Consider the following 24,964-nt stretch of genomic DNA (forward strand, 5'->3'; position numbering starts at 1 on the left):
TTTTATGGTCATGGTTGTGCTTTGTAAATCTGCACTTGCCTGCTACTATTGGTTTTTTCGCCAAAGACAAGGCAGTAACTTCTATTGTCTCCTCATATGCATTGCTGGAGCATTACACTTAATGCTTATGGATACACACTGATCTATAAAAGATTTGCTTGTGTCTACTGTTACAATGCCAGACTGTGTTATTCCATCCACTGACTAGAAGTTGGTACCCATGCTAGAATATCTTGAAGCGTAACAGAGGGCCATAAAGAGGATCCCACTGGTACTTGTTTTCAGTGGGAGATGGGTGGGATCCATATGAAAAACTGGCTGAAGAATTTAGACCATTTCCATCATGCCAATGGAAAGTATTTACTTATATATTAGGGAAATCATGTTGTAATTCCAAAAGAATCTTGATAACGGCCAACCCTATAGGCAGTGTCTTCAGGCATTTTGTACAGATGAAAGCAATATGGAGTCACCAAAAATGTAAGTGTGCAGCATCTTTCAAGTTATCTGCTATAACCTCCCAAAGACATCAATATTCCTGAGAGAAATGTCCAAGGAGTACCTCTCAATAACCATTATTCTAGTATCAGCTGTTTCCTTAACAGCTCTCCATCAATTATTCTTCATTCATGGATGGTTGAACATTATTATTTCAGACAATGGCAGTGCATTCATCTCAGGGGAATTTCCATACTTCAGTTGCAACTTCATCTAAGCTGTCAGCATTGTATTTTGCAGACCCTAGAACAATGAGTAAGCTGAGCTAATGTTACAGACCACTAAAGATGCAGCGAAGATTACTGTTGCAGAAGGCTAGCCAACAACAGGCAGAATTCATGTCTACTCAGTATACTGGTCCATGATGGAATTACAATCCAAGTGGACCTTGCAGCTCATGGATCGTAAGTCTCACAGGAGGCTGTCTTTGCTGAAAACTTTAGTGTCCAACCACCTACAGATCTAGGAGCCTCAGCATCTGCACCGATTTGGTGATGTCATATTTACCATCTGCATGATCATTTTTGTGTTGCTGACACAATTTGAAGAATCTTCAAATACCGGTCTTTCAACAGCAGATGTGAACTTGACTGAGGAGAGACAAGTGTTTGGGCCAGTTCATTCTCATCTTCTCCACCTCCTGAAAGTGATCATGCCACAGATTCAGCAGATTGATAGCTGAAATGATCCGCTTCAGAGCTATTTAGGGAGTGGGTTCATACCAGTTTTGCAGCTGGTTATAACTTTGCAGGTCGATGGAGTCAAAACACTTTCAGTTTCGGTTTCAGTCAATTCTCTGCAGCCATCCACTGAATTTGGAACCGATTGCTGCATTTGGGCCCCAAATCAAGTGATTTGTTTATACTTTTTTTTGTTTTTTGTTTATACCTTTCTGGAGTTTGTAATATTATACCTGACCACAAAAGATCTTACATTTGGGCTATTCTCAGAGCATTAGCAATGTTGACTTCTTTTCCCTTGGCAAGCTGTCAAGAATTGACCTTCCAACAAAGAGTCATTATGTAAAACAGAAATGGACATGACATTTAAAATGCAACACTTTTTAATTATCTCAGTAAATTTAAATCTGTTAACAGATTAAATAATTGCATTCTTAACTGTAAATGCTAGGTTAATTCTAATTAAATGTGTGTACCTTTTTTTCCTGAGGGTTGACAGCGGTTCAGGAGGAAGGATAACATGGCATGAGCCAGTAGCAGTCCATAAAAGACTTGTTCCACGATATTGCACATGGATAGGTAGGGTTGCCAGCTATGGGTTGGGAAAGTCCTGGAGATATGGATGTGGAACCTGGAAAGGCAGAATTTTGGGAGAGAAAATAACGGGATATAATGCCCACCCCACCCCTGCCCACCCACCTGAATGAAACAGCCATTTTTTCCAGGGAAATTGATCTCTGGAGATCAGTTGCAATTCTTCAGCATCTCCAGGCCCTACCTGGAGTTTGGCAACACTGGAAGCATATGAGGAGCAGTTCTTGAGCCTGTTGGTCCAAAAGATGCCACATTCCCTTCCCACTCCTTGAGGCCATGTGAGGAGGCAATGTCAAGGGCCCTCAAGGGCTGAGGAATGGTAGTGGACATGTAGAACAGCCTTTCTCAACCAGGGTTTTGTGACTGCCCTGGAAGGGTTTCCTGAATGGGTGGGAGTTAATTAATCTTCTTAAATATATTTTTAAATGTGGTAAACATTTATCAGGTGATATAATCATATATGGTCATATTGACCCTCCCCTCCCAAAATGGCCAATGATGGGCCTGGAGGGGGTGGGAAGTGTGCCGTTGCTGAGATCCCCCCCTTCCCTGTCCCAGGGACTGCCCCCGAGTCTCCTGCTGGTTGCTGGGCCTAGTAACCCCAAGTTAGGTCCTGGCCTGAACCCGTGCCAGGGAAATTGCTGCTATTGCTGGTGCCATGGCAAAAGCCAAAACGCTGCTAAAACAGGGACAGAGCTGTCAACTCGCAAACCCACCACCATTTGCACTTTTTGTGTTTGTGTAAACCGAATGTTTGTGACACCTCAGAAGCTAAGGCATTGGTGTTCTTGAATCACATTTCACGGATTAGAAAGAAAATTTACAGCAAGGTTTAAAAGGCACGGAATGCATGAAACAGAAGGTGAGATGTAATTGCTTTAAGTGAATAATTTTTAAAAAACCAAGACAACTTCACTAGCAATCTGTTCCTGGGTGTGCTGGAGACGGATGCTTTAATGAACTTCAGCACCAGAAGTTTCTGAAGGAAGTTTCATACGGCCCGCCCCCATTTCTTCATGTTTTCTTCTTAATGTGCCATCACTTTCTTTGTTATTCTTTGGCTTATCCAACCTCCGTAATTTTCCTGTCAGAATTAATTAGGCAAAGTAGATGTGTGTGTGTTTTTTTTTATGAAAAGGGGGGGGGGGGAGAGGAAACAAACCCAAACCAGTTTCCTTCATTAATATTTCTCAGTGTTTGTGCCTGGTGGACTTTGTCAGGAGACAAGCCACAGGCGTCATGGGGAGGAGCAGTTTGGTTCTGAGGGGAGCAGGAGCCTTCTGAAACATCTGTTCAACGTGTTTTATATTCAGTTACAGCTTAATTTGAAGCATCCAATGAGTCAAAGTAACCCTCAGGATAGGCATTCTAGGAATTACTGGGGGGGGGGGTGATTGCACCCCTCTTTCCTCCCCCTCCCCGCTTTTTCATCAGCCTAAGACATGGGCATAATTAAGTGATCAAAAGTGCCTGCTTAAAAATTGAAAAGCAATGTTCAGTCCTCATACAAAGCAGCTGTTCCACCTTGCCATTGTGCTTCTATATTTGCATATCGGTTTGGGTTTTTTTTATGGGGGGATATACTCAAAGCTTTTATGACTTCTGTACCTTAAAAGATGCTGTTATCCTGAAACAAGATGGAGAAGGGACATAGCCCACAGACTGAGCCATCAGCTTTGCATGATCCCAGGTTTCGTCACTGCAGGGATGGTCTTACCAATGGGACAGCCTAGGCGATTTCTCTTGACTTTGCACTGGAGGTGAATCTCTCTCCCTAGTCACTTTAAAGGATCCTGTGGAGAAGGCCTAAGGCCACATGAGAAGTGCCTGGTTTCATGAACTGTATGGGATCACTCTGAACTTCCTTACAACTTCACCTGAAACAGTTGAGTATCAGGGCCATACTTAGGGCAATAGAAGCTGCTGAGTTTTGGACTTTCCTTGAAGCAGCTCCAATAATCTCTAGAAATAATCCAGAACTTTTGTTGGACTGCACATCAGCTCTGCTTCTTGTTCCCCTGTTCTGCTTCACATCCTCTGCTCAAGGCTGGGTTCCCTGCAGAATGGGTCAGCGGCATCTCACTGTCCAGGACAAGACCTCTTTTGCTGTGTCTCTTGCAGTCAGGGCAGAAGGGCCATTTAAGGTGCTGAGAACATTTCTGATGGATGGGCCACTGCCCTGGAGGGCTGCTGGCCACTGGGTACAAGTGGAGCCAAGCATGAGACAGCTCCATGAGCTCTGAGGAATTCACTTGGCTCAAATCCTTGACAACGATGATCACGGTCAGCAAACGCATCTTCCCACACTGCCTCCAGAGGCAAAGGGTGATCTTGAGGTCCTTGACCAGACCTGAATTCAGTGGCCCTTGCAGTGTTGTCTCACAGCACTTCAGGATGCTCAGCTTGGCTTGTTCTTGGTCTGTTTGAAATTCCCCGTCCCCCCTCTTGCAGCTCTAAAGCTGGCTCAGTGTGCCCAGTGACGTCAACAGTTTGTAGAACATCTGCCTCTGAAAAAAGCAAATTAGCAAGTAGAGTTTTCAAATCCCTTAACTTTGTTCCTGTGTTAGCTTAAATGTTCTCTCCCTCCCACTGTCTCATTTAAAAGTCTAGGAAAACAAAGCTCCGAATTACATTGTTTGTGATTATTTCAAACAGCCTTTCGAAAGGCACTAATGAGAAGGCATAGTTAGCATCTGATTTTTGACAGTGCAAAATTTGAGACTGTTATGAAGACAAAGATCCCCGACCTTCAGAGGTGTTGAAGAAGGTTTACTTTGTTGACATGGCTTCTGTTATTGAAGTTCTGTTCAGGAAATTCTGTTCCTTTCCAGATGAATGCAGTCTTCCATGCCAGTGTCCAAGATGGAATAAGGCACTATTACGATGACTTGGACTTCAAAAATATTTTGGACTTTGTGCAGCAGAAGGTGAGTTCTTGCTCTCCATGTGGCATTGGAGAGGGATGGAGATGCTGAATATTGTGGTTGGGTCCAGAAGAACTGCATTTTAATAATCCGATAACTGGAATGATCTCCCTGCATCAAGATGCTTTGAACTCTGAGAATCAGTGGTTTCCACGAGAGAGACAAAATCCTCTGCAATGTCTCCTTCCTTCCTTCCTTCCTTCCTTCCTTCCTTCCTTCCTTCCTTCCTTCCTTCCTTCCTTCCTTCCTTCCTTCCTTCCTTCCTTCCTTCCTTCCTTCCTTCCTTCCTTCCTTCCTTCCTTCCTTCCTTCCTTCTTTCCTTCCTTCTATAAACTGAGTTCAAGGGGTTCTTCGTGGGGAGGGGGAGCCTCCAAATCATCCATCCTTTTTGAAGCTGCAAATGTCTACTGTGTTCAGAACTTGCCTCTGAAGCATTGTGTTTAGATATGTTTATGTGTATATCATTAAGTACCACTTAAGCGGATTATAATGTTTGATGATGATTCTTTTCCTGATCTTTGAAATCTTTTGGAAAGCTCAGGCATTTGCAAACATCTCTCTTCTTCTTTTTTGCTATTTTGGGATCAGGTCATAGTAATATAAATAGGATGACTGAATGCCAAAAAGGGTAAGGCTTCTGTATCTTTAATAATTATGCGGATGGTGGCACAGCTGGGTGATTTTAAACCTGGAATTAATGGTCTTATCTCCCCACCCCCACCCCCAAGGTTAATAAATGTTCCTTCACTTCAAATGTAAAACACAGAATGAACATTCAACAATAACTTCCACTGTGTATGGGAACTGTGAAGATTGTGAGTCTGATATGTCTTCGAAGAGCCAGCCTGGTGTAGTAGTTAAGAATGGCAACTTCTAATCTGGTGAGCTGGGCTTGATTCCCTGCTCCCCCACATGCAGCCTGCTGGGTGACCTTGGGCTCGCCACAGCACTGATAAAGCTGTTCTAACACAGCAGTAATATCTCAGCCTCACCTGCCTCACAGGGTGTCTGCTATGGGGAGAGGAAGGGAAGGCGATTGTAAGCAGCTTTGAGATTCCTGGTAAAGAAAAGCAGCATATAAAAACCTTCTTCTTCTAAATAGAGTTGACCCCTGGCAATACTTACTTTGTGAATTAATTGCAGGGAAATAGGACATTCATTTTAATGTAAGTAAGTTTAACTTTGTTCAATTACAGGAGTTTCTGCCTCAGTCTTTTATTCCCTCTCCCAACGCCTTCTAACTGTCCAGTATATATGGCTAGAAAAGCACTTTAGAAGTCACTCCAAGCTCCCTGAATTTCTTGATGAGGGTGTAACAAAGCAGCTGCAGCATGGCTCATTGAGCACTGCCCATCATCCTTCTCATTGGCAGAATGGGGAAAATAAAGAGGATATGGTAATCCCTAAATGTCAATTGTATTGAAAGAGCAGGGAAGGATGTATGGGAGATTATACTTTCCTGTACATCAGAAAGGGCATAGAGTTCAAGAAACAAAGAAAACAAGATTAATTGCAGTGTGATCTGGAAATGCATAAGGAGAAAAGGGAGGCAATGTATATTCAAGAGACAGCGTGGTATAGTGATTAAGAGCCTCAGCTTCTGGCGAGCCGGGTTTGATTCCCCTCTCCTCCACATGCAGCTGGCTGGGTGACTTTGGGCTTGTCATAGTCCTGATTATGCTGTTCTGACTGAGGGCCATTCCACACTCATTCAAAATTGCACAATGGTTGCAAATTGAAATCGCTACTAATTTGCTGTTATGCACAACGTTGTTGACAATCTGAAACACTCCTGAAACCGATCCACAAAAAGCGCTTCGTTGTAGCACTTTCAGGGAAATCCCAAAAAGTGGATTCACCCTCCAGAAAGCGCTACACTCTTGCAACCAATCTGCAACACTAGCGGGAAAGTTCTGTGCATTACCATTGTTGCGGTTTCTGCAAAGTCCCTCCCCCTGGCTCTCTCCTCTGATCTTCCGGCGAAGCGATCACCATTTTTTTTTCTCAGAGCAAGCGGAGATCAACGCACCGGCGAGCCTTCGTTTACCCAGTGAGGCTTCCCCGGCTGCAGTTCCTCCCCAGAGCTGTTTTAAGTCACCAAGCACCAAGCACCACACAGCCCCGTTTGCTGGTTTATTTTCCCTTTATTTTTCACTCTATTTTCGGCCGAAAATCGCGCCCGTGCGGGGGGGGGGGGGGTGTTATTTTTTTTTTCACTCAGGGGGAGCGTGGCAACTATGAAACGGCAGCTTAAACACCACCTGCTAGCTAGATGGGTCTCTCCGTTGCAACGAATCAATGCAGATTCGTTGCAACGTCTGTGTGTGTGTTCTTTTTTAAAAACCTTCCTTAAAGGGAAAGGGGCTTTCCGGGAGCATGATAATGGCCACCCATTGGCTGCTCATTTGATTGACAACCAGGGGCGGGACAAAGCTCAGCAATATCGCTTCCTGGCTAGCGATTTTTGCCGAGACCGGAAACCTGTGGGAAACTATAGAAACGCAACTGGATTCCACTACAAAGGCAGGTATGCATAACGACGAATTCCACTATTTAAAATGGTGTTTTTTCGTTCCGAAACCAATTTGCTACATAGATCCTGGTGCGGAATGGCCCTGAGTCAAGCCAACAAGTAAAGTCAATGGGGACCAGAAGCAAGCCTTAGTGTGCAATGGCACCCACATTACAGATTTGGTTCCCAGAATATGTGAGAAAGGGTAATGATTTCTTTTCACCCGGTTCTGGGTGTAGTAAGAAACTTGCCAGATTAACCTTTGGCTCAGAGTTATTAAGACCTCTGGAGTCTGTGCCCTGATCGTTTCTGATTTTATAGTTGTCCTGCTGTTCTAATTGTCTTATATTTTCTGCAGTCGTATATTATAGGTGGCAACCTTTTTGATTGCCATTGCAAACCAACTTGAGTATCAGGAAGGTAGACTTGACATTTCGGAATTTGGGAAGACAAAAATAAAAAACAAACAATACTGAACTAGAAGGACCTTTCGCCTGATCAAGCCGGGCTCTTCTCAGGTGCTGCAGCTCTCCTCCTGGCTGGTGATGTGGAAAGATTTCAAAACATTCACTTCTCTTTTTGATACTGTGAGATGAAATCTCCTAATGGCAGGTGTTTCTACGAAATGCGTGAGTTACTGAGGGCTAGAAAGATGTCATGCTGTGCCTTGGATTCTTTTGCTGTGCTTTTAAAATGAATGCCTCCTATGGGTGAAAAACACTCCGTCAGCTGAATGAGAGAACAGCAGAGAGGCAGGGAACCTTGTGGATTAATTACGCGGCACCAGGCTGGTCCTGCTACTGACTGGGAGGGCATAAAAAGAGCTCTGATGAAATGGGCACGTGGGGGGTATTTCCTAATTCAGCCCGAAAAGGAGAAACAATGGGGAGAATTAGAAACTTTTAATTGATCTTTATAAATGGGACCAGCTTGCGTCTAGAAGATACGGAACACCCTAACCCCTTTGTGAGCTGCTTTGCTCCTTTTTTCCTTTTTAAAAAAAGGCTAAAACCTTTACAATCAGTTCAATCTACTTGAATTTTGTGGAACTGACGATACTTTACAAGCAAACCATATTTTTCCTCCATCAAACGTGTAGGACAACCCAAGGTCATTCTTTTGTTATCAGCAGCTCTAACCTGATTCTGAATTGGAACTGACCCTCCGTGTTGAGGAATTGATTTTTTTACGAGGTTGTGTAAAAAATGATTTGAAAAGATAGTATTTCACTGTGTTTATTCAATGGCTACTCATTTCTGCAGATGAGTCAGGATTTTAAAAGACTGCCAGACTACAGAGGCAGCAGAGTCATTCCTGCACAGTATGACTTCAGCCTGAGACGAGGGGAAGTTGCCTGTTGAATGATTTCCACAAGGGGAAAGCTCCCTGCCCAATGACCTGGTTGAACTGACGGGAATCTCAAAGCGGCTTACAATCCCCTTCCCTTTCCTCTCCCCATAACAGACACCCTGTGAGGCAGGGGAGGCTGAGAGAGCCCTGATATCACTGCTCAGTCAGAACAGCTTTATCAATGCTATGGTGAGCCCAAGGTCACCCAGCTGGCTGCATGAGGAGGAGCGGGGAATTAAACCCGGCTCTCCATATTAGAAGTCCGCACTCCTAACTACTACACCACGCTGGCTCCTGAGGGCCACTTTACCCATTATAGAGTCCTTGTGTTGATTGCATCATGTCACAAGGACTTTAGGTCAGATGTTGGATGGGCTCTTTATGCCTTCCAGAATCGCTTGGGCCCGCTTATCTTTGCAGCCAGATGGCACCAACAGAAGGCACATTCTGAAGATAGCTTCAGCATTTGCTTTAGTCAGGTTGGCTTTGTCCCAAATGCATTGTTTCATGGGAAAGTCCTGGACTCAGCTGCAGGGTGAGATTTATGGCAAAAAGAACCCCCAACTATGGCACGCTTTCCTGATTACCAAGGCAGTTATTGACTGTAGGTCACCTGTCATCATTATCAGTACAGACCCTCTGCCAAAAGACTCTTCCTTATAGGATCTCAGGGATTTGCTATTGGCTGCCTTGCAAAACTTACATGCAGCCATGTAAATCATGTATTTCTCAAAAAGGGGACATTGTATGGATGAATTTGGGAGGCGCAAATGTCCCATTGGACATCTGATTCAAAGTCCCCAAGTTTTTACACAACAATATATAGAAGCCATAGGATTGCCAACCTGAAATCTTGTGCTGCTGGGCCCGTATCTAGCTGTTCTCCTGTAGATCAGCATGGCTCCCCTCTGGAACATACTCTATGAGTGACCTTTTATAGGTTTCTTCATCTTATAATAGGAAGCAAATCCTCCAGGTTTTTCAAAGGACTAGTCCGAGTTGCTTGTGAAGGAACAACACATTTATTTATATATTATTATATGATCTGGGCCTAGAGACCCTAACTTCAGCAGTCTATGGTTCTTTTTCCAGACTCCGCCTGGAGGTGAATGGTGTCTCCTTCAAATATTAACTCTTTCATAACCGCATCATCCTGGTGAGGACCAAAGTGGCAGCCTGGAAGAATTTGGGGGTGGCATTTAGAGAGGTTTGGGAAGGTGTGAAATCATCTCTGGGTGATCCTTTAATCTTACTCTCCTAGTTTCTGTGGTGTTTATAGAGTCTCAGGCAGATTCCTAGAGTACCACTATGTGTGGTTCATTTTTTTTTCCTTAATGCCTCAGGGTTGGGAAATCAGGCTAGTTGGGAGACCTACCCCAAGGCAGTATCAACTGTCCACTACAAGCTGCTGATCTTTGTGATGTGAGCACCATCCGGGACAAATGTATTAAAAAGCTGTCAGAAAGACAGGATTATTAGAACATCAAATGTGCTTTGTTCATTGATTGTGACAATTAGGGCTGATTTCATTTGTGTTCCCCTCCCCGTCCCCTGGTCCAGATTAGCTGTAGTTTTGCTCAAATGTTGCAGGAATAATGCAAGATCTCTGCAAGACACTGACAGTTATAAGGACACAATATCTGTATTCTGGACAGGAAGGACAGGCTTCTGTAACTGGCATTGCAATTTCTTGATTGCCTGCAGAATTGATGGATTCTTCCAGCCGATTGAGTTATAACCCTGTAAACTGGAGAAATGGAGTAGCATGAATAACTTTGCCTATCGTTAACCTGCATGGATTCATTCCTGCCCCGTGGAGTGAGACAGGAAGGGAGAACGCTTGCTCAGAATTGTACATTTTCCAAGAAATATTTCCTTTCTGCAACCTGGTAATGAGACTCGAGGGCGTATATTCTTGCCTATGGCATCATTCTTGAAAACTGCACCAGGTGAATGGCATTAGCAAGGGTGCCAAATGGCGAGGCAGGTCACAGGAAAATGGTAGGGGGGAACCCCGCAACATTAACTGTGATTAAAATGTTTCGTGACCTTGTGGATCAAGTACCTGGAGCAAGTACTTTTTAGATGTCTCAAAAATACTTCAAGACAAGGAAATCTTGATTCAGCTACTCTTGTGACAGCTTTAGTTTATTTCAAGTGAGTTCTGTGTCGGTTGGGGTGGGGGGCAGTCAAGCTGTTCTGGCACCCCAGTTTGCACAGGAGACCGAGGTGAGGGCTGACTTTCCACTGGCGTCAGTGAATATCAGAAATGACTGAACACGACTGCAAAAAATAATTTCTTAGAGCTAAAACAGTTCCTATAAACGCCTGACAGCAGGGCCCCAAAATCAAGGTGATTAAAATTACCAAGGAAAGGCTCATTTAAATACAGTTACCCATTTTGTAATTCATGCAGTTCCTGACTATTAATGGGTTGTTATAGCAACCGCAACATATCTGCTTGCCACTAAAGAAAGACTGCATAATATAGCTAGGAGCCCAGTGCAGAAGGATACATGAGGTTTTGGATTAATTAGATCTGTTTCTCAATTTTTTTACTGTTGAGAAACCCTTGGATCATTTTTCAGGTTTCGAGAAACCCAAGAAGGGGTGCGAGTGTGCAGAATATGGTTGGGAAGCAGAGGTGGGTACATGCCCACCTGGGACCCCTCCCCTCCTCACTCCCTCTAGGCCAGGGGTAGTCAAACTGCGGCCCTCCAGATGCCCATGGACTACAAATGCTGGCAGGGGCTCATGGGAATTGTAGTCCATGGACATCTGGAGGGCCGCAGTTTGACTACCCCTGCTCTAGGCCAATCACTGGTCAACATGACTATATATGGTCATATCCCCGATAAATGTTTAACAATTCTTTTTTAAAATAAATAATTTAATTAGCTTCCACCCATTTGGGAAACCCTTCCAGGGCTGTCAAGAAACCCCAGAGTTTCACAAACCCCTGGCTAAGAAAGGCTGGTTTAGAGAGAGAAGGAAGCAGCCAAAGGTGGTGGGGGGAGGTGGGGGATGAATTTCTGTTTGGTTTTCTGCACACCTTTGAGGTTCACTTGCTGGAAGACGAGGACCATAAGGCTTGTAGTGGATGGTAGAAATTTCAAGCACTTCCCAGGAGCAAAGCTGCTTTATTTGCTGAAGCATTTATGGCCAGAACAATGAAGCTGCTTTATCTGGAGTCAGAACTTTGGTCTACCAAGGTCAGTATTGTCTTCTCTGACTGGCAGCAGCTCTCCAGGATCTTAGAGAGAGGTCTTTCACATCACCTACCACTAGGGTTACAAACCTCCAGGTAGGGCCTCGATTGGGTAGCCACCCCTGCTCTATGGTATACTGTAGAGTCTGCCATTTTCTCCAGGAGAACTGCTCTCTGTCATCTGGTAATTAATTGTAATTCTGGGAGAATTCCAGTCCCCATCTGAAGGCTGTCAACACTAGGCTTAGAGTTCTCCAAGAATTACATCTCCAGACAACAGAGACCAGTTCCCCTGGAGTAAATGGGAACTTTGGACAGCAGATTCTCTGGCATTGCATTACTGCTGAGCTTTCTTCCCACCTGAAGCACTACCCCCCAAAATCTCCATACATTTCTCAAGGATCAAGGGCTGCTCTTATGAGGACAAATCAGAGCTTAGTAACAGCTCTTAGTCCCAGCATTCCAAGAATGTTCAAGTTATTCATCCAAGAGAAGAAGCAAAAAGCTGGGAGGTACTAGAAATCTAGCACTTCAAAGGCTGTTTCTCCAAAGGCAGGTACTCCAAGCTTCTTGTTGGGGCTTCATGTTATTGAAAATCATGCAAATTACTCGCATGGCTCTCCTTTCTTTTTGCAGTTTTCCTGCTGCGGAGGTGATGAATTCACGGACTGGAATGTTAATCCGTACCATGCATGCAACAGCAGCGGCCCTCTGGCTTGCGGAGTGCCCTACACTTGCTGCAGGAAGGTAAGATGATGGCTGCTCTTGGGCCATTCTTAGGAGTCCAGTGCTCTCTATAATGGTGCCGCTCTAGGCTAAATGTTGGTGGTATCAAAATTAGACTACAGCCATGCTACAGAGGGGGTTTTATGCCCCAGTGCTCTCATTTACTTGACGCTGCATCCCAAAGAAGAGCTTTTTTTCTCGCATGAATGCTTTTCCTCAAAGGTCCTTGAGGGAAGGTTTAATCATATTCCATACCATGTGAGACTTTGTACGTGTGGCTGTGGCTGTCTTGACTCTCTCTCACATAATCTGTTAGACTGCCCCTTATATGAGAGATGCCATGACGACAGATTTACTGCCCTGTAGAACAAAATCTTTTGCAAATAAGTCTTTGACCCTGCAATTCTTACTCTCTGATAGCGATTCAGATGTAACCATTATTGTTTCTAGAGTCTTAGCTAAGATGTTCCTATAAAGTGTTGTCTATCTTGTGTGTTGTATTTTATGGTGTGTTTTACCATTTTATGGCTTATTCTGTTTAATTCCATGGCCTGTCCTATTATCTAACTGTATCTTTTTAGTTGTATTTACCTATGTTGTATGCAAATTAAAGGTTGCTGACTGACAGACTACTGCCATGTGCTGTATGTGGGGCTGCCCTTAAAGAGTGTCCAGACACCACAGTTAGTACAGAATGCTGCAGCCAGAACCTTGATTGGGACATCAGGGCCTTCTCATTTCAGGCTTGGTCCGGAAACACTGGCTTCCAATGTGTTTCTGGGCCTCATTGGACTTGTTGGTATTGATTTTGTAAGTCCTTTATGGCTTGGGGCTATCATACCTTAAGAACTGTCTACTCCTGCATGAGTCTATCTGTCCAGGCATCTTCTTCGTGTGCCATCATCATCTGTGATGAGATGGGTGGCAACCAAAAGAAGAGCCTTCTCAGGGTTGGCATCAAAACTCAGGAACTCTCTCCCTCTATCCTTGCCCTCTGGCAATCGGTGAAGACAGTTTTATTTTGTTTGGCATCCTCTCAATAGTTCTCATTGGCCCTCCTCCTTGTTCGTGTGTCTTGTGTATGTGTTCATATGTTTCATTTAATTCTGTTAAATATATATGGATGGATGTATCTGTATTTTAATATTATTTTGAATGTTTGCCTCCTTAGGGATCCTGTGTTGAGTGCAAAGGGGGCATACAATTATTCTCAATAAATTAATAAAGGATCAAACACCGCTACTGGTCTGGTCAGTAGTTTAGCTAGGTTTGGTGGCCCCTGGTTGGGAAATACTTGGAAAATTGGGGGATGGCACCTGAGAAGGGTGGGGTCTGGAGATGGGAGGACTTCAATGAGGCATAATGCGATTGAGTCCAACTTCCAAAGTGGTCATTGTCTCCAGGAGAATTGATCTCTATAGCCTGGAGATCAGTTGTGATTCCAGAGGATTTCCAACCACCATCTGGAGATTGGTAACCCTAAATATAGTTGTCATGCTTCATTTCAGGCTGTGCTCAGTGAGTCCTGAGTTCAAATTCAGTGTGGCAGGGGCTCATGGGAATTGTAGTCCACGAACATCTGGAGGACCACAGGTTGACTGCCCGTGCTCTAGAGGCAAAAATTCCTCCTCCCTGAAGTACCATGCTCCTGTGCACATCCCCTCTGCCACAAGAATGGGCATTTCTACAAAACAGAGGACATATTTCAGTGCTTCAGCCAATGAGAGGGACAACAGCTTAATTCAAAGTGAACGCCAGAGTGGTGTGTTTATTAGAGGGTTGCACTAGATCCGGGAAGAACCAGGTTCAGATCCCTACTTGTTCTGAAACTTGCTGGGTGACCTTTGAACATTTGTTTTCTCTCTCAGCATAGCCTATCATTGTAAGGATAAAACAGAGCCCAGCCCTTTTGAAAGGAGGGTGAGATAAACATTGAATAAATAAAATGCAGTGGAATCGAGTGTCATGAACCCCGATTCATGCCATCCTGGCTCCATCCGTCCCTGCATATTCTCACACTTCCATGCCCCCTCCGGACGGCTCTGGCCAAGGCCGTAAAGCAATAAACCTGTCCTTTGAGAACTTCACTCCCTTCCTTTCCCAGTGGGAGAGGCTCCGTCCGAATGTATCAATCTTACTGTAAGTGTCCTTGCGGAGACAGCCGAAAGTCTCAACAAAGTGCCAACCGCTTGATAAGGTTCCTGGCCATCTGGCCGCTTAGGAACCAGCTTGCTTTTGCCACCTTTCTGCTCTCCCGCCGAAATACCTTCAGCCTCCCTCCACTACCTAGTGGGCCCTATAACTACCCCGCTTGTTCCCCCTGTACTTTGTTATTATCAAGATCTTTGCTTAGGAAGATCTTGGCATGCTTAAGCGCACTGTGGACTTTGCCTAATAAAGCTACTTTTGGAATTTGCAACCGGCTGTTGGATTTCGAATGCGCTTTCACCTGAGGCTCCACAGGCTGGGCTCAGCCTGATTCCTGACATCGATAATCTGTAGATATGCCATCCAGCCCTCTGACCTGTTTCCAGCATTAACCAGTTGGGAAAGTTGTTAACAGTTTTAATGGCTTGTTTTTCTTTGCCTTTTTCTTTTAATTGGACTCTTGAAGAAGTATCATAAGACCTCTGTCCTCCCAGCCTTAGGCTCACAGTACATTTAGGGCACTGCACATTTGCTGGTCCTCCTTTAATGGCTGCCTGCCTAATTCTGCCTGTTCATTCATTTGGGGACCAAAGTGTTTTTGAGGAGGGCAGAGTTCAGGAAGAACACGATCCCTTTGAATCTGTTCCCTGTGGTCTGGAGATCTGTTGTCTTTCCAGGAGAATTGCAGGACCCATCATGATGTTAGCAGCCAGTTTGGGCAGCAGATTTTGGAGGTGAAGGGAAGCAACACTTTGCCTTGTTTGTTCTTAGCCCACTGGTTGGTTGATCTTAATTGGTGCCCTCTGATTGAGGTAGTGCTTGAAATTATAAGCAACTCCTTTGCAGTGACTTTCTGAAACACACTTAGTAATTTGTGCTAGGATTGCCAGGCGTTGGCTAGCAACCAGCAAAAGATAGAGAAGTAGGGCACAGTAGGCATTGGCATCGCACTTCTGGGGCAACTGGAAGTGGTGTGACATTTATTTTTATTACATTTATATACCACCCACCCTTGCAGCTCAGGACAGTTTTCAGTGAAATTCATGGTGCAATACAAAGAACGTCGCCATTGAGTATAATAATTGAGAACATGTACTATTTCTAACAGTAGAGCTCATAACCATAGAATGTTTAACATTTAACATTTAATAATATTATAATTTTACAATTCACGTTTTTATATTTCAGCACTGAGATTTGACACACCTGTCTGCGAGAGGGGTCTCTAGATTCTGATTGATGGACTTGTTTCATTAGATTCTGTGAGTTGGGTCTCTGGGAAGTCCTAGCTGTGGGTTTCCTCTGAAAGTAAATCACATAGTCAACAATGTTAGTGGTTTCTTCCTTTTCTTTCTTTTTTTTTGGCCTTCCTACAACTCAAAGGAGTACTGGCAGGAAGAGAGGGTCGCTGCATAGCAACCTTGGTGTGTACATTTTCAGTTCATATATGTTTAAATGGGGGTTATTTATTTAAAATGCCAGTCAGATTGACAAAGAAATGCAACAAGCTGTATGCCAAGGATCACTGCTGCTTGCAGGGATTTAGCTGAAAGTCCAAAAAGTCGATACTGACAATGTAAACCCACTGACTTTATTGGATTAAGAAGGGTGTAACACTCTCTCCAGAACTGCAGTGTAAACAGGGTCGGATTTGGACATAAACTAAATTAGTGACAGTTTAAGGCCTCTGATTAGGAGGAGCCCCTCAATAAAAAAATACTGCTAACAATTGCCAGATTGCCTTTTTTAGTAACATAATGGGGCCTCTTAAATTTGACCTAGCTTTAGGGGCTCCTCGTGTTCTCATCTGGCCCTGATTGTAAATTCCTTAAACAATTAAGAGTTAGACGAATTAAATACGAAAAATCATTTGTTTCCTAAATTCATTCACTGCACAGCGGTGGAAGTTCTCCACCTTCCATTACAATTTGCTGCTGGTATTTTTATGTGCAAGAACCAAAAAGGACTTCTTGGCTTGCAGCCCCCAAAAGATTAGGGTTCCTTGGAAAACGAACGAACTTTATGATATTTTCAGCATGAGGATTCCCTAAAATGGTCCATGTAAGAAGAGAAAACTATAAACGCATTGCAACACAAGAAAATTGATGGTGCACAAGAGCAAATCAGAGCACTCATCACAAATTGTGTTGCCAGGCCAGACAGTAACCTCCTGGGAATATTTAGGGGGCAAGAACTGGCACACTGCATCATGCTGAAACTTCTGATCAATGCAAGCGATGTCATGGAACACTCTAGGATGTGTGCAAATTCTAGCATATGCTGTGCTGACCTGGATGGCCCAGGCTAGCTTGATCTTGTCAAATCTGAGAAGCTAAACAGGATCAGCTGAACGTGGCAGACTACCAACAAAGTCCTGGATTGCTATGCAGAGGCAGGCAATGGCAAGCCACCTCTGCAGTCTCTTGTCTTGGAAATCGCATGATGGGTAGCCATAAGTTGGCTGCGACCTGATAGCGCTTTACACGGAAAGAGAGAGGGAGAGAGAGAGTACACTCCAAGACATCACTTTTAGTTTTGATAGGAAGTGACATCAGCACAGCAGCATGATGCTGGCACCTTCCCCCCATTTCTCCCCTCCCCACTTTCTGCCACCAGCATGTCATCTGTCAGCGAGCAACAGACAGAGTTACCGGGAAGTCTCCTACCCTGATCACAAAGGAAGCTGGGGTCAGACATGATGGAAGGCTTAGATTGGATTAATTCCATACAGGATTGTAGTGTAATAAGGATTTTTATGGCAGCTTGAGGAACAACAATAATAAATTTATTTACGGTCATTCAGGCCAAACTGTAAAGAGACATTTAAAATATCAGCAAATGCCAAAAAATGTGTTAAAAATACTGAAACGTTTTTAAACCAACAGAATAAAACCTAAATTTACAGAACGTTCGCAGGGAGGTCTACAAAGTAAATCCGTGGGATTTAACAAACCTAGGACATCATACAAAGTTAACACAACTTACATACAGTGAAAGGCAGAGGAACAGTCAGTGCTGTTTGCCCCCTTTCCTTAGCAGGTAGACCGTTCCCATTACAGGACACGCTCCAAGCAAGGTTCATCTTGGTTCCTTCTTTTCACCCAAGCCTTTGAGTTTTAATTTTAACAAAAGAAATGGGGAGGGGACTTAATGTTGATGACTGTTTAAAATGTATATTTTAGCCTTTTAAATGGTTTCTTTTTCAAAATGTCTCTTTAAGCATCCTCTTAAGCAGGGGTGGGCATACTCTGGCCCTCCAGATGTCCATGGACTACAAGTCCTATGAGCCCCTGCCAGCAAATGCATGGACACCTAGAGGGCCACAGTTTGCCCACCCCTGCTCTTAAGCCTGGAAGAGTTGGGAGTGTGGGAGACAGCAGCTTGCACAAGCAGAGCAGAGAAACTGCATATTTTCTCTGCACATTATTATAAGATCCCTTCCAGGCATAAAATGTCTGACAATCCACAGAAGGTGCTGTCAGATAACTACTTTCCAAGTGCTGAGAAATATCCCATTTAAACTGGAAAGTTCTCCAACTCTATATAGTATGACGAACAATGACTTAAAAGAAGAACATTGGGAGAACTTATCTTTTAGTTCTCAAATTCTGATTTCACCTGGAGGTGCACTGAAAAATGCTCTGGCACTTTAATAGCACCGAGCCTTTTTCTTCTTGATGACTCATGAAGATTTGAAATGTTTCCTCTTTATTTTGACGTCTCTCCTTACTGCAAGTTCTGATGTTTAGATTATGCCTTCACAACATTTTTTTTATGTTCTTGTGCACAGTCAGGGATGGGCAAACTGCTCACAGCCTGATGTTGGCAGAACAAGAATAAAAGGGAGTACTTTTGTACAATTTTGCAGGCACTGTTTAGAATGTAAAGGAGTTACTGTTGAGTGCAGCTTTCCATATTATTTTGACTTCATCAGGAATGGGCATTTCACCTTTGAGGCACTGATGTCCAACAGTGGGCGATTATTGGGAAGAATAGCTTTTCTAATTAGTTTTGGAACAATTTTGCAACCTTTCCCCCAAATGTTTAGTTTGCACATTCAGGATCTAGACTACTTCGCTGCAATAAAGGGAAGTGTCTATATGATGCCATGTCTAATCAGTACATGACTCTTCTGGCTCCTTCTTACTTAGAGTAGCCTTTCTCAACTTTTTTTTAATCATTGAAGAACCCCTGAAACGTTCTTTAGGCTTCGAGAAACCCCAGAAGTGGCACCGTCATGCAAAATATGGTTGGGAAGAAGAGCTGTGTCCACGCCCATCTGGGGCAAACCCCCCCCCCCTTTCCATCCCCTCCAGGCCCATTCGGGAAACCCTTCCAGGGCCATCAGGAAACCCCAACGTTTCACAAAACCCTGGTAGAGAAAGCCTGACTTAGAGAAAGTATAAACATTTTGGTAGATTACCAGATAAACTGGTGGGGGGGGGGGTGTCTGAGAATTTCCCCCCACCACTGCAACACGGAGAGAGGACAGAATTAAATTTTACATTTCTTCTCCTTTTCAGCTCTTTAAAGTTTTTTTTTTCCCTTCCATTTTCTCCTCAAGCCACACCGTAACACCCAGGCAACTTCAGGCAGAGGAGCGTGGAATCCAACCTGATTTTCCAGATTACAGTCTACCGCTCTTAAGGAGCACACCATGCTGGCAGTGGGGCAGCCACAGGGCAAGTGATGTGGGAACAGGGTGTGTGGGCACCATTCCCATATCACTTGCTGCCGCTGTGGCTTTGGTAGTGTGTGTTTGCATACCCAGAGCAAGGGCAGCCCTTGAATGCATCCAATGCAAAGGTTCTTGACCAGTTTGCAATTGCTTGTTGTGCTTCCCCAGCTGATCACTGAACAGCTTCCATATAGGCCCAGGCTTCATCTCAACATGCACAGCTGTCCTGTCGTCTTCTCCATGTTATGAAATGGCTAGAGTTTTAGTTTGCATGTTATCTGCATGCCTCTCCCTCCAGTGTGCGAACCATCCGTATGCAGGGCATCCCACAGCAAGAGAGATGGGGTGCAGTATGGAAGAGAGTCGACAAAAGCCAGCTGTAACGATCAATAAACAGCTGGATTCCAAAGAGCTGCTGCTTTGGCATTTTCAGGCCTGGCTCAAAGTCCGCAGGCTTGAATCAAGTCCCGGGGGGCGGGTGAGCAGTAGCAAGCACTTTTCAAAAGGTGATGGATGTCCCCTCCCTGTAGGGGCTGGCCAAGCCGTGCTGTTGCTTTTGAATCTCGGTGGTTCTTATCCTCGAAGTCTCACGAGTGCTACAAGATGCCAAGATGCCACTTCAAAGGCGCACAAGGGGAGGCTTTACATCACAATCTCAACATTCCGTCGCTCAGTAAAAACATGTGGTCAAAACCGCACAATTGCTGCGTGCAATTCAACAGGACCTTTGCAGGCAAGAATCCAAGTACTTTGTAACCCTCTTTCACAAAGTGTGCAGGGGGCCTCCTAAGCAGACAGCTGCTGACAAAGACACTGAATTATAACCCACACACAGACAAACACACAATAATTCTGTTAATTTTCCTATCGGATTTTTTTTTTATTCTTCCATTTTTGGTGAAACAGTTTGTGGTCTACATACAATGATGGTACTAGCCGGAGATGAAAGCACCTCAAAATTTTTCTTACTCCCCAACCCCCAGGAACCTGGGATGGTGAGAGGCTCACCTGGCCTCGACCAGGGCAGTAGACTTTTCGGTCCTGGTCCAAACCTGGTGGAATGAGCTCCCGGGAGTGCTAAGAGCCCTGCAGGAGCTTTCACGGTTCCACAGGACCTGTAAAATGGAACTCTTCTACCAGGCCTTTGGTTGAGGTCAGGGTATGGGAGATTGCAGGGGCTCCTCCACAATCAAGAACTATTGGCACCCTTGGGGATTGGGGCCCTGTGGCGGTGATGGAGGGGAAGCACATGGGACTGGCAGTCAAGGCATTGGACTACTAGCCTGTTGGAGACCTGAGTTCAAATCTCCCCTCAGCATGGAGCGCACTGATGGGCCACACCACCCACCCACCACACACTACCCCTTTATGGAGATTCCACATTTTCTTTCTTCCTCTGTTCACTCACGTTTCAGCGTAATACTATCCTAGGCAGCTGCAGAGGATGGTGGGTGTCGTGTCTAAGGCTACCCTTGGTGTTTTCCAGCACAGTCTCCAGAATGCGTGTGGGCAATGACAATAAATCAAGGTATTAAGGCAATAATTAAAACAGACTTGGCAAACCAGCCTACAAAGCGGTCTGGAGCTAGATGTTCTATCTAAAGTAGCAGAGAAGGCCAGAGTTCAAAGCCCTTAGGCAAGGTAGGGTTTCAAGATGCACAGATCTCTCTCTGGAAAACAAACACAAGGTTACCAGCAAGACCCTTGTGTACCAAAAGACTTAGAGGACAAAGTGGTGATAGCAAAACGTTGCCCCCATGAAATGGCTCTCCTCTTCATCTCCCTTTTGTCAGTCTAATTAGCTGACTCATGGCTGAACCCCAGGTGTTCTGACTAACAGAGTCCTTGGAGCTGGATCAACTGTGTCAGAAGCCAAGGCCAATTGATGCCAGGCTAACAATCGAGCACTCCTTCTCCTCTCTTAAGCCACCAATGTTTACTTTCATCTTCAATGCTCTGCTGACTCAGGAGACTTCAAAGGTGAGAGACAAACTGATTTGTGTGCCATCGTCCCTTGCCAGAGTAAGCAGCCCTTATGCTTCTTTTGCTGGTTCTGACTCTAAATCCAGTTGCTCAGATGGACATTGTACTGGTGCTGCTCCTGATTCCTTCATCATCTCATCCTCGGGGGAAGAGATAACTGGTTGACTCATGACAGTGGGCTTCCCAGTACTTTCCAGGTAGGCTCCCCCACCCTGTTAAGGATTGATTGAACACTGTGACATTCACAAAAGAAGTGGAACAATCCAAACATGACTAATGTAACCCGGCAGCTTCCTGAGCTAGACCAGAAATGGGAGTCGGGTTTTGCCCATCTCAACAGAGCTTCATAGTAGCAATTAGTTTACAGCCAAGAAGCTAATTTGTGCAGACATTCTTCAGACATAGAGAATGTTGTCACTGGCGACTCGTCTAAACCAATCAACTTGTCAGAGCAGGATAAAGTTTTGGGTTTTAGAGTCGGTTTGACAGCTTGCGTTGCTGTCACTGCAAAGGTGGAGATGAGAATTTAAGTAGAAACACCTGCTACATATTTCAGTTTGGAAAGACAAATGATTGGAACAAGGCCTTTCATTAGGACACACACATGGAGGCAAGGTCTATAACCTCCCAGCTTGACTGCTTTACTCTCCGTAGGGCTTCCTGTTCCAAAATTCAGTGGTGTGTCTCCTTGTACAGGGGAGATTGAGGGTGTTTTATGCATATGACACAACCTTTTGCATATTTGCACTGGCTTCTAGTTTGTTTCTGGAAACAATTCAGACTGCATTTGGAGGGCTGTGAGGATGGCATAAGATTTAGTGGCTAGTTTAGTTTTCCTTTTCGTTTTTTTCTTTTTATGATGTGTGTTTTGGGTTTTGTTTTAGTAAAGTGTTTTTTATGTTGTTTGACGTGTACTTTGGCTTCTGACAGCCACCTTTGAAGAAGTGGGTTTTAAATGCTTAAATACATACATTTGTAATCCACACTTGCAATTCAGCTGATGTTTTTTTGCACAGAGGAGCAAAAAAAAAAAAACAGAGTACCAATTCCTGGAGTTCCTCCAAATCAGCATTAGCACAAAATATATGCTTCTTGCAGTCTGAATGGAGCATCCTGCTGGTCTCTTTTGAAGGCCTCATGCATTGCTTACTTTGGAGGAGGTGGCTGTGTTAAGTCTGGCTGAGAAGGTGAAAAGGGCATCCTCTGAAAGGCAGTTTGTACCCTTTAGCAGCTTGTGTTTGATTGTTTAGAGTAATACTAGAGAAATTTTGAAAAAATTATAGTGTGGAGATGCTTGGTGATTTATTTCTGAGTTGTCATGTATTAAACTTGTTCCCCATTTTGGATTACTATTATTATTGTTACTAGTAATTAAGCCCGCTGTAAAATGAATACAGCGGGCGCTAGCTGTTCTCAACCATCCTGGCAGCGATAGCCGGATGGCTGGGAAGGGTTCCCGCCGCCCACAGGCTGAAGCCATTACGAGGTGGCCAGGAGCACGATCCCTGCCCCCTGGGAAGGGCTTTAGGCTGGGGTGGGGCGGAGAAAGGCCTTCCCAGGGGCTGGGAAGAGCGCTCCCTGGCCCTTGGGAAGGGCTTAAGGCTGGGGAGGAGGAGAAAGCCCTTCCCAGGGGCCGGGGAGAGCGACTGCAGTCTCTGCGAGCCAGCGGTCATTCTCCCCGGTCCCTAAGAAGGGCTTAAGGCTGGGGAGGCCGCAGAAGCCTTTGCCGGTGGGGAGGGGAGAAAAAGGCTTCTGCGGGGCCGGGGCGGCACTGGGCGCCTCTGCGAGCCGGCCATCACCGTTCCCGGGCCCCCAGAAGCCTTTTTCTTCCTCCGCCCATTGGCAAAGGCTTCTGCGGGCCCGGGGACGGCGCTGGCCGGCTTGCAGGGGAATCAAAAGTACAGAGCTAAATGGTAGCTTCACTGGGACAGTTCCAACAAACATTTGCTTGCGTGCTCTCTTACAAGTTTGTGGCACTGTTTCCTGCACATACCCGCATCTACCGGCACACACAGTTTTTTTCTGCTTCTGTCTTAGTTCTGCATCTAGTAAACATGGTAGGGGGAAAAAGGATGGTGAAAACCTTGAGAAAATACCATGATCCTCCCCTGCATTCTTTTGTGTTCCATAGTGTGGGGGAAACAAGAGAGGCCATTAACTCATAATAAGCTTCTTACTTGCATACAGGAGAGCTGTCCAAATGTCATTGACTGGGGGATTGAGGCAAACCGATTGCATGCTGGACTTCAGACAAAGGGCCAAGCTCCATGTGGTAAAGTCATTTCTCCCTAAGATCCCTACCACCTTTACTCCATCTCCCAACTCTTGCCTGTTAGTTAGTATGGTGAAGTCCCTTGTAGCTCCCTCCAACATTTGAAAAAGGAAATTGGTGGCCAGTCACATAAGGAAGCAGAGTTGGTCTCCCAGCACAAATAAGGTTCCCTACTATCATTTTATCCTCACACTCACCCTGTGAGATAGGTGGGGGTGAGGGATTGTGCGTGGCCTAGGTCATTGCAGACTCCTAACTCAAATCCTTCCATATATCCTTGCCCCTTGTCTCTTTGCCTGGATTTTCTTTTAAGGAATGTGTCCCTGGAGACAGCTGTTGATGTCATCCCCCTAAGAGTGTACAAAAATATGGGTGAGGAATTTTGTAAATGTCCTGGAGCTCTTGACTGCTCGGTTCTGCTTGCTGGCAAACTGAAGGACTTTGTAGAACTACACTAATGGAAATGTAGGAGGACAAATTTATGACTGCTAGTTCAGCCCAGGCTATTTCCGGGGTGGCCTTCTCCAGGAGGCATCTCAGAATGGAGAGCTGTTAATTCATCACTTAATGAGACATGCTCACCTGAAGGCATAATTCTGGCACTAGATAGAAAAAGCAGCATCTGTTGAGAGAACACAGTAGGTACACCTGTTATAAGCGGCACAATCCAACAGTTTTCCTTCAATTTACCTGAGATCTCCAGCAAATTGTTTGCCTGTCAAAATAACATCAATTCAACCTTTTGCAATAATGGCTGGATTACAATTCCACACACCATTCTAAGAACGTAGAACAGAGTTGGTCTTGTCCAGAGCACTCCAGTGTAGACCTTAGCACAATTATAACCTGGTTTAATGACATCTTTCTAGACTTTTGGTAGGTGCAACACCATCTCTTTGCTTGAGGATGGTGAATTACCATGGCTGTTAGGGTGCCCTCTCTGCCAAATCTTCTTTAGTTTTGCACCTGTCAGTTGGCACAGAAGGGAGTTACGGGGTCAACCACTCTGCTGCTTAGCAAGCATCAAACATTGGCATTGACTTTACTAGTGGACTTGACTTTACTATTGGACTTCCCCACTTTGGGTCATGGGAAACTGCATTACCTATGCAGAGACTCCATCTTTCAGGGTGACTCAAGAGGACCAAGTTACCCAGGGGGTCCTCCTGTAGACCCTCTCAGAGGTCCAGAGAAGCTCAGAATACTTCCAGATGTTGAAGTTCCTCTCAATAAAACAAATAAAAATAGCAACACGTAAAAACAAAATAAGGCATCAAAAGAGAGAGAGAATTAGTTAACAAAAGAAATGTTTTATCAAATCACCTGTCTTATTTGTGTAAATTTGCAGATCTAAGCTGAGAAACTGTGCCACAGTTTGATCCAAAAGGACT

At 44.7% G+C, this 24,964-nt stretch overlaps 1 protein-coding gene across 2 annotated transcripts in view; it reads left to right on the forward strand.

Moving 5' to 3' along the window:
- Positions 1-24,964, forward strand: part of LOC143822182 (tetraspanin-15-like) — a 97,310-nt gene that overhangs the window by 42,987 nt on the left and 29,359 nt on the right. For both annotated transcript variants that reach the window (XM_077307052.1, XM_077307051.1), the window contains 2 exons: positions 4,604-4,699; positions 12,403-12,513. In XM_077307052.1, coding sequence (XP_077163167.1) covers positions 4,604-4,699; positions 12,403-12,513 — 207 coding nt within the window. The remainder of the gene's footprint in view (positions 1-4,603; positions 4,700-12,402; positions 12,514-24,964) is intronic.

Source organism: Paroedura picta, chromosome 12 (genome assembly GCF_049243985.1).
Source record: "Paroedura picta isolate Pp20150507F chromosome 12, Ppicta_v3.0, whole genome shotgun sequence".
In the NCBI taxonomy this organism is placed as follows: domain Eukaryota; kingdom Metazoa; phylum Chordata; class Lepidosauria; order Squamata; family Gekkonidae; genus Paroedura; species Paroedura picta.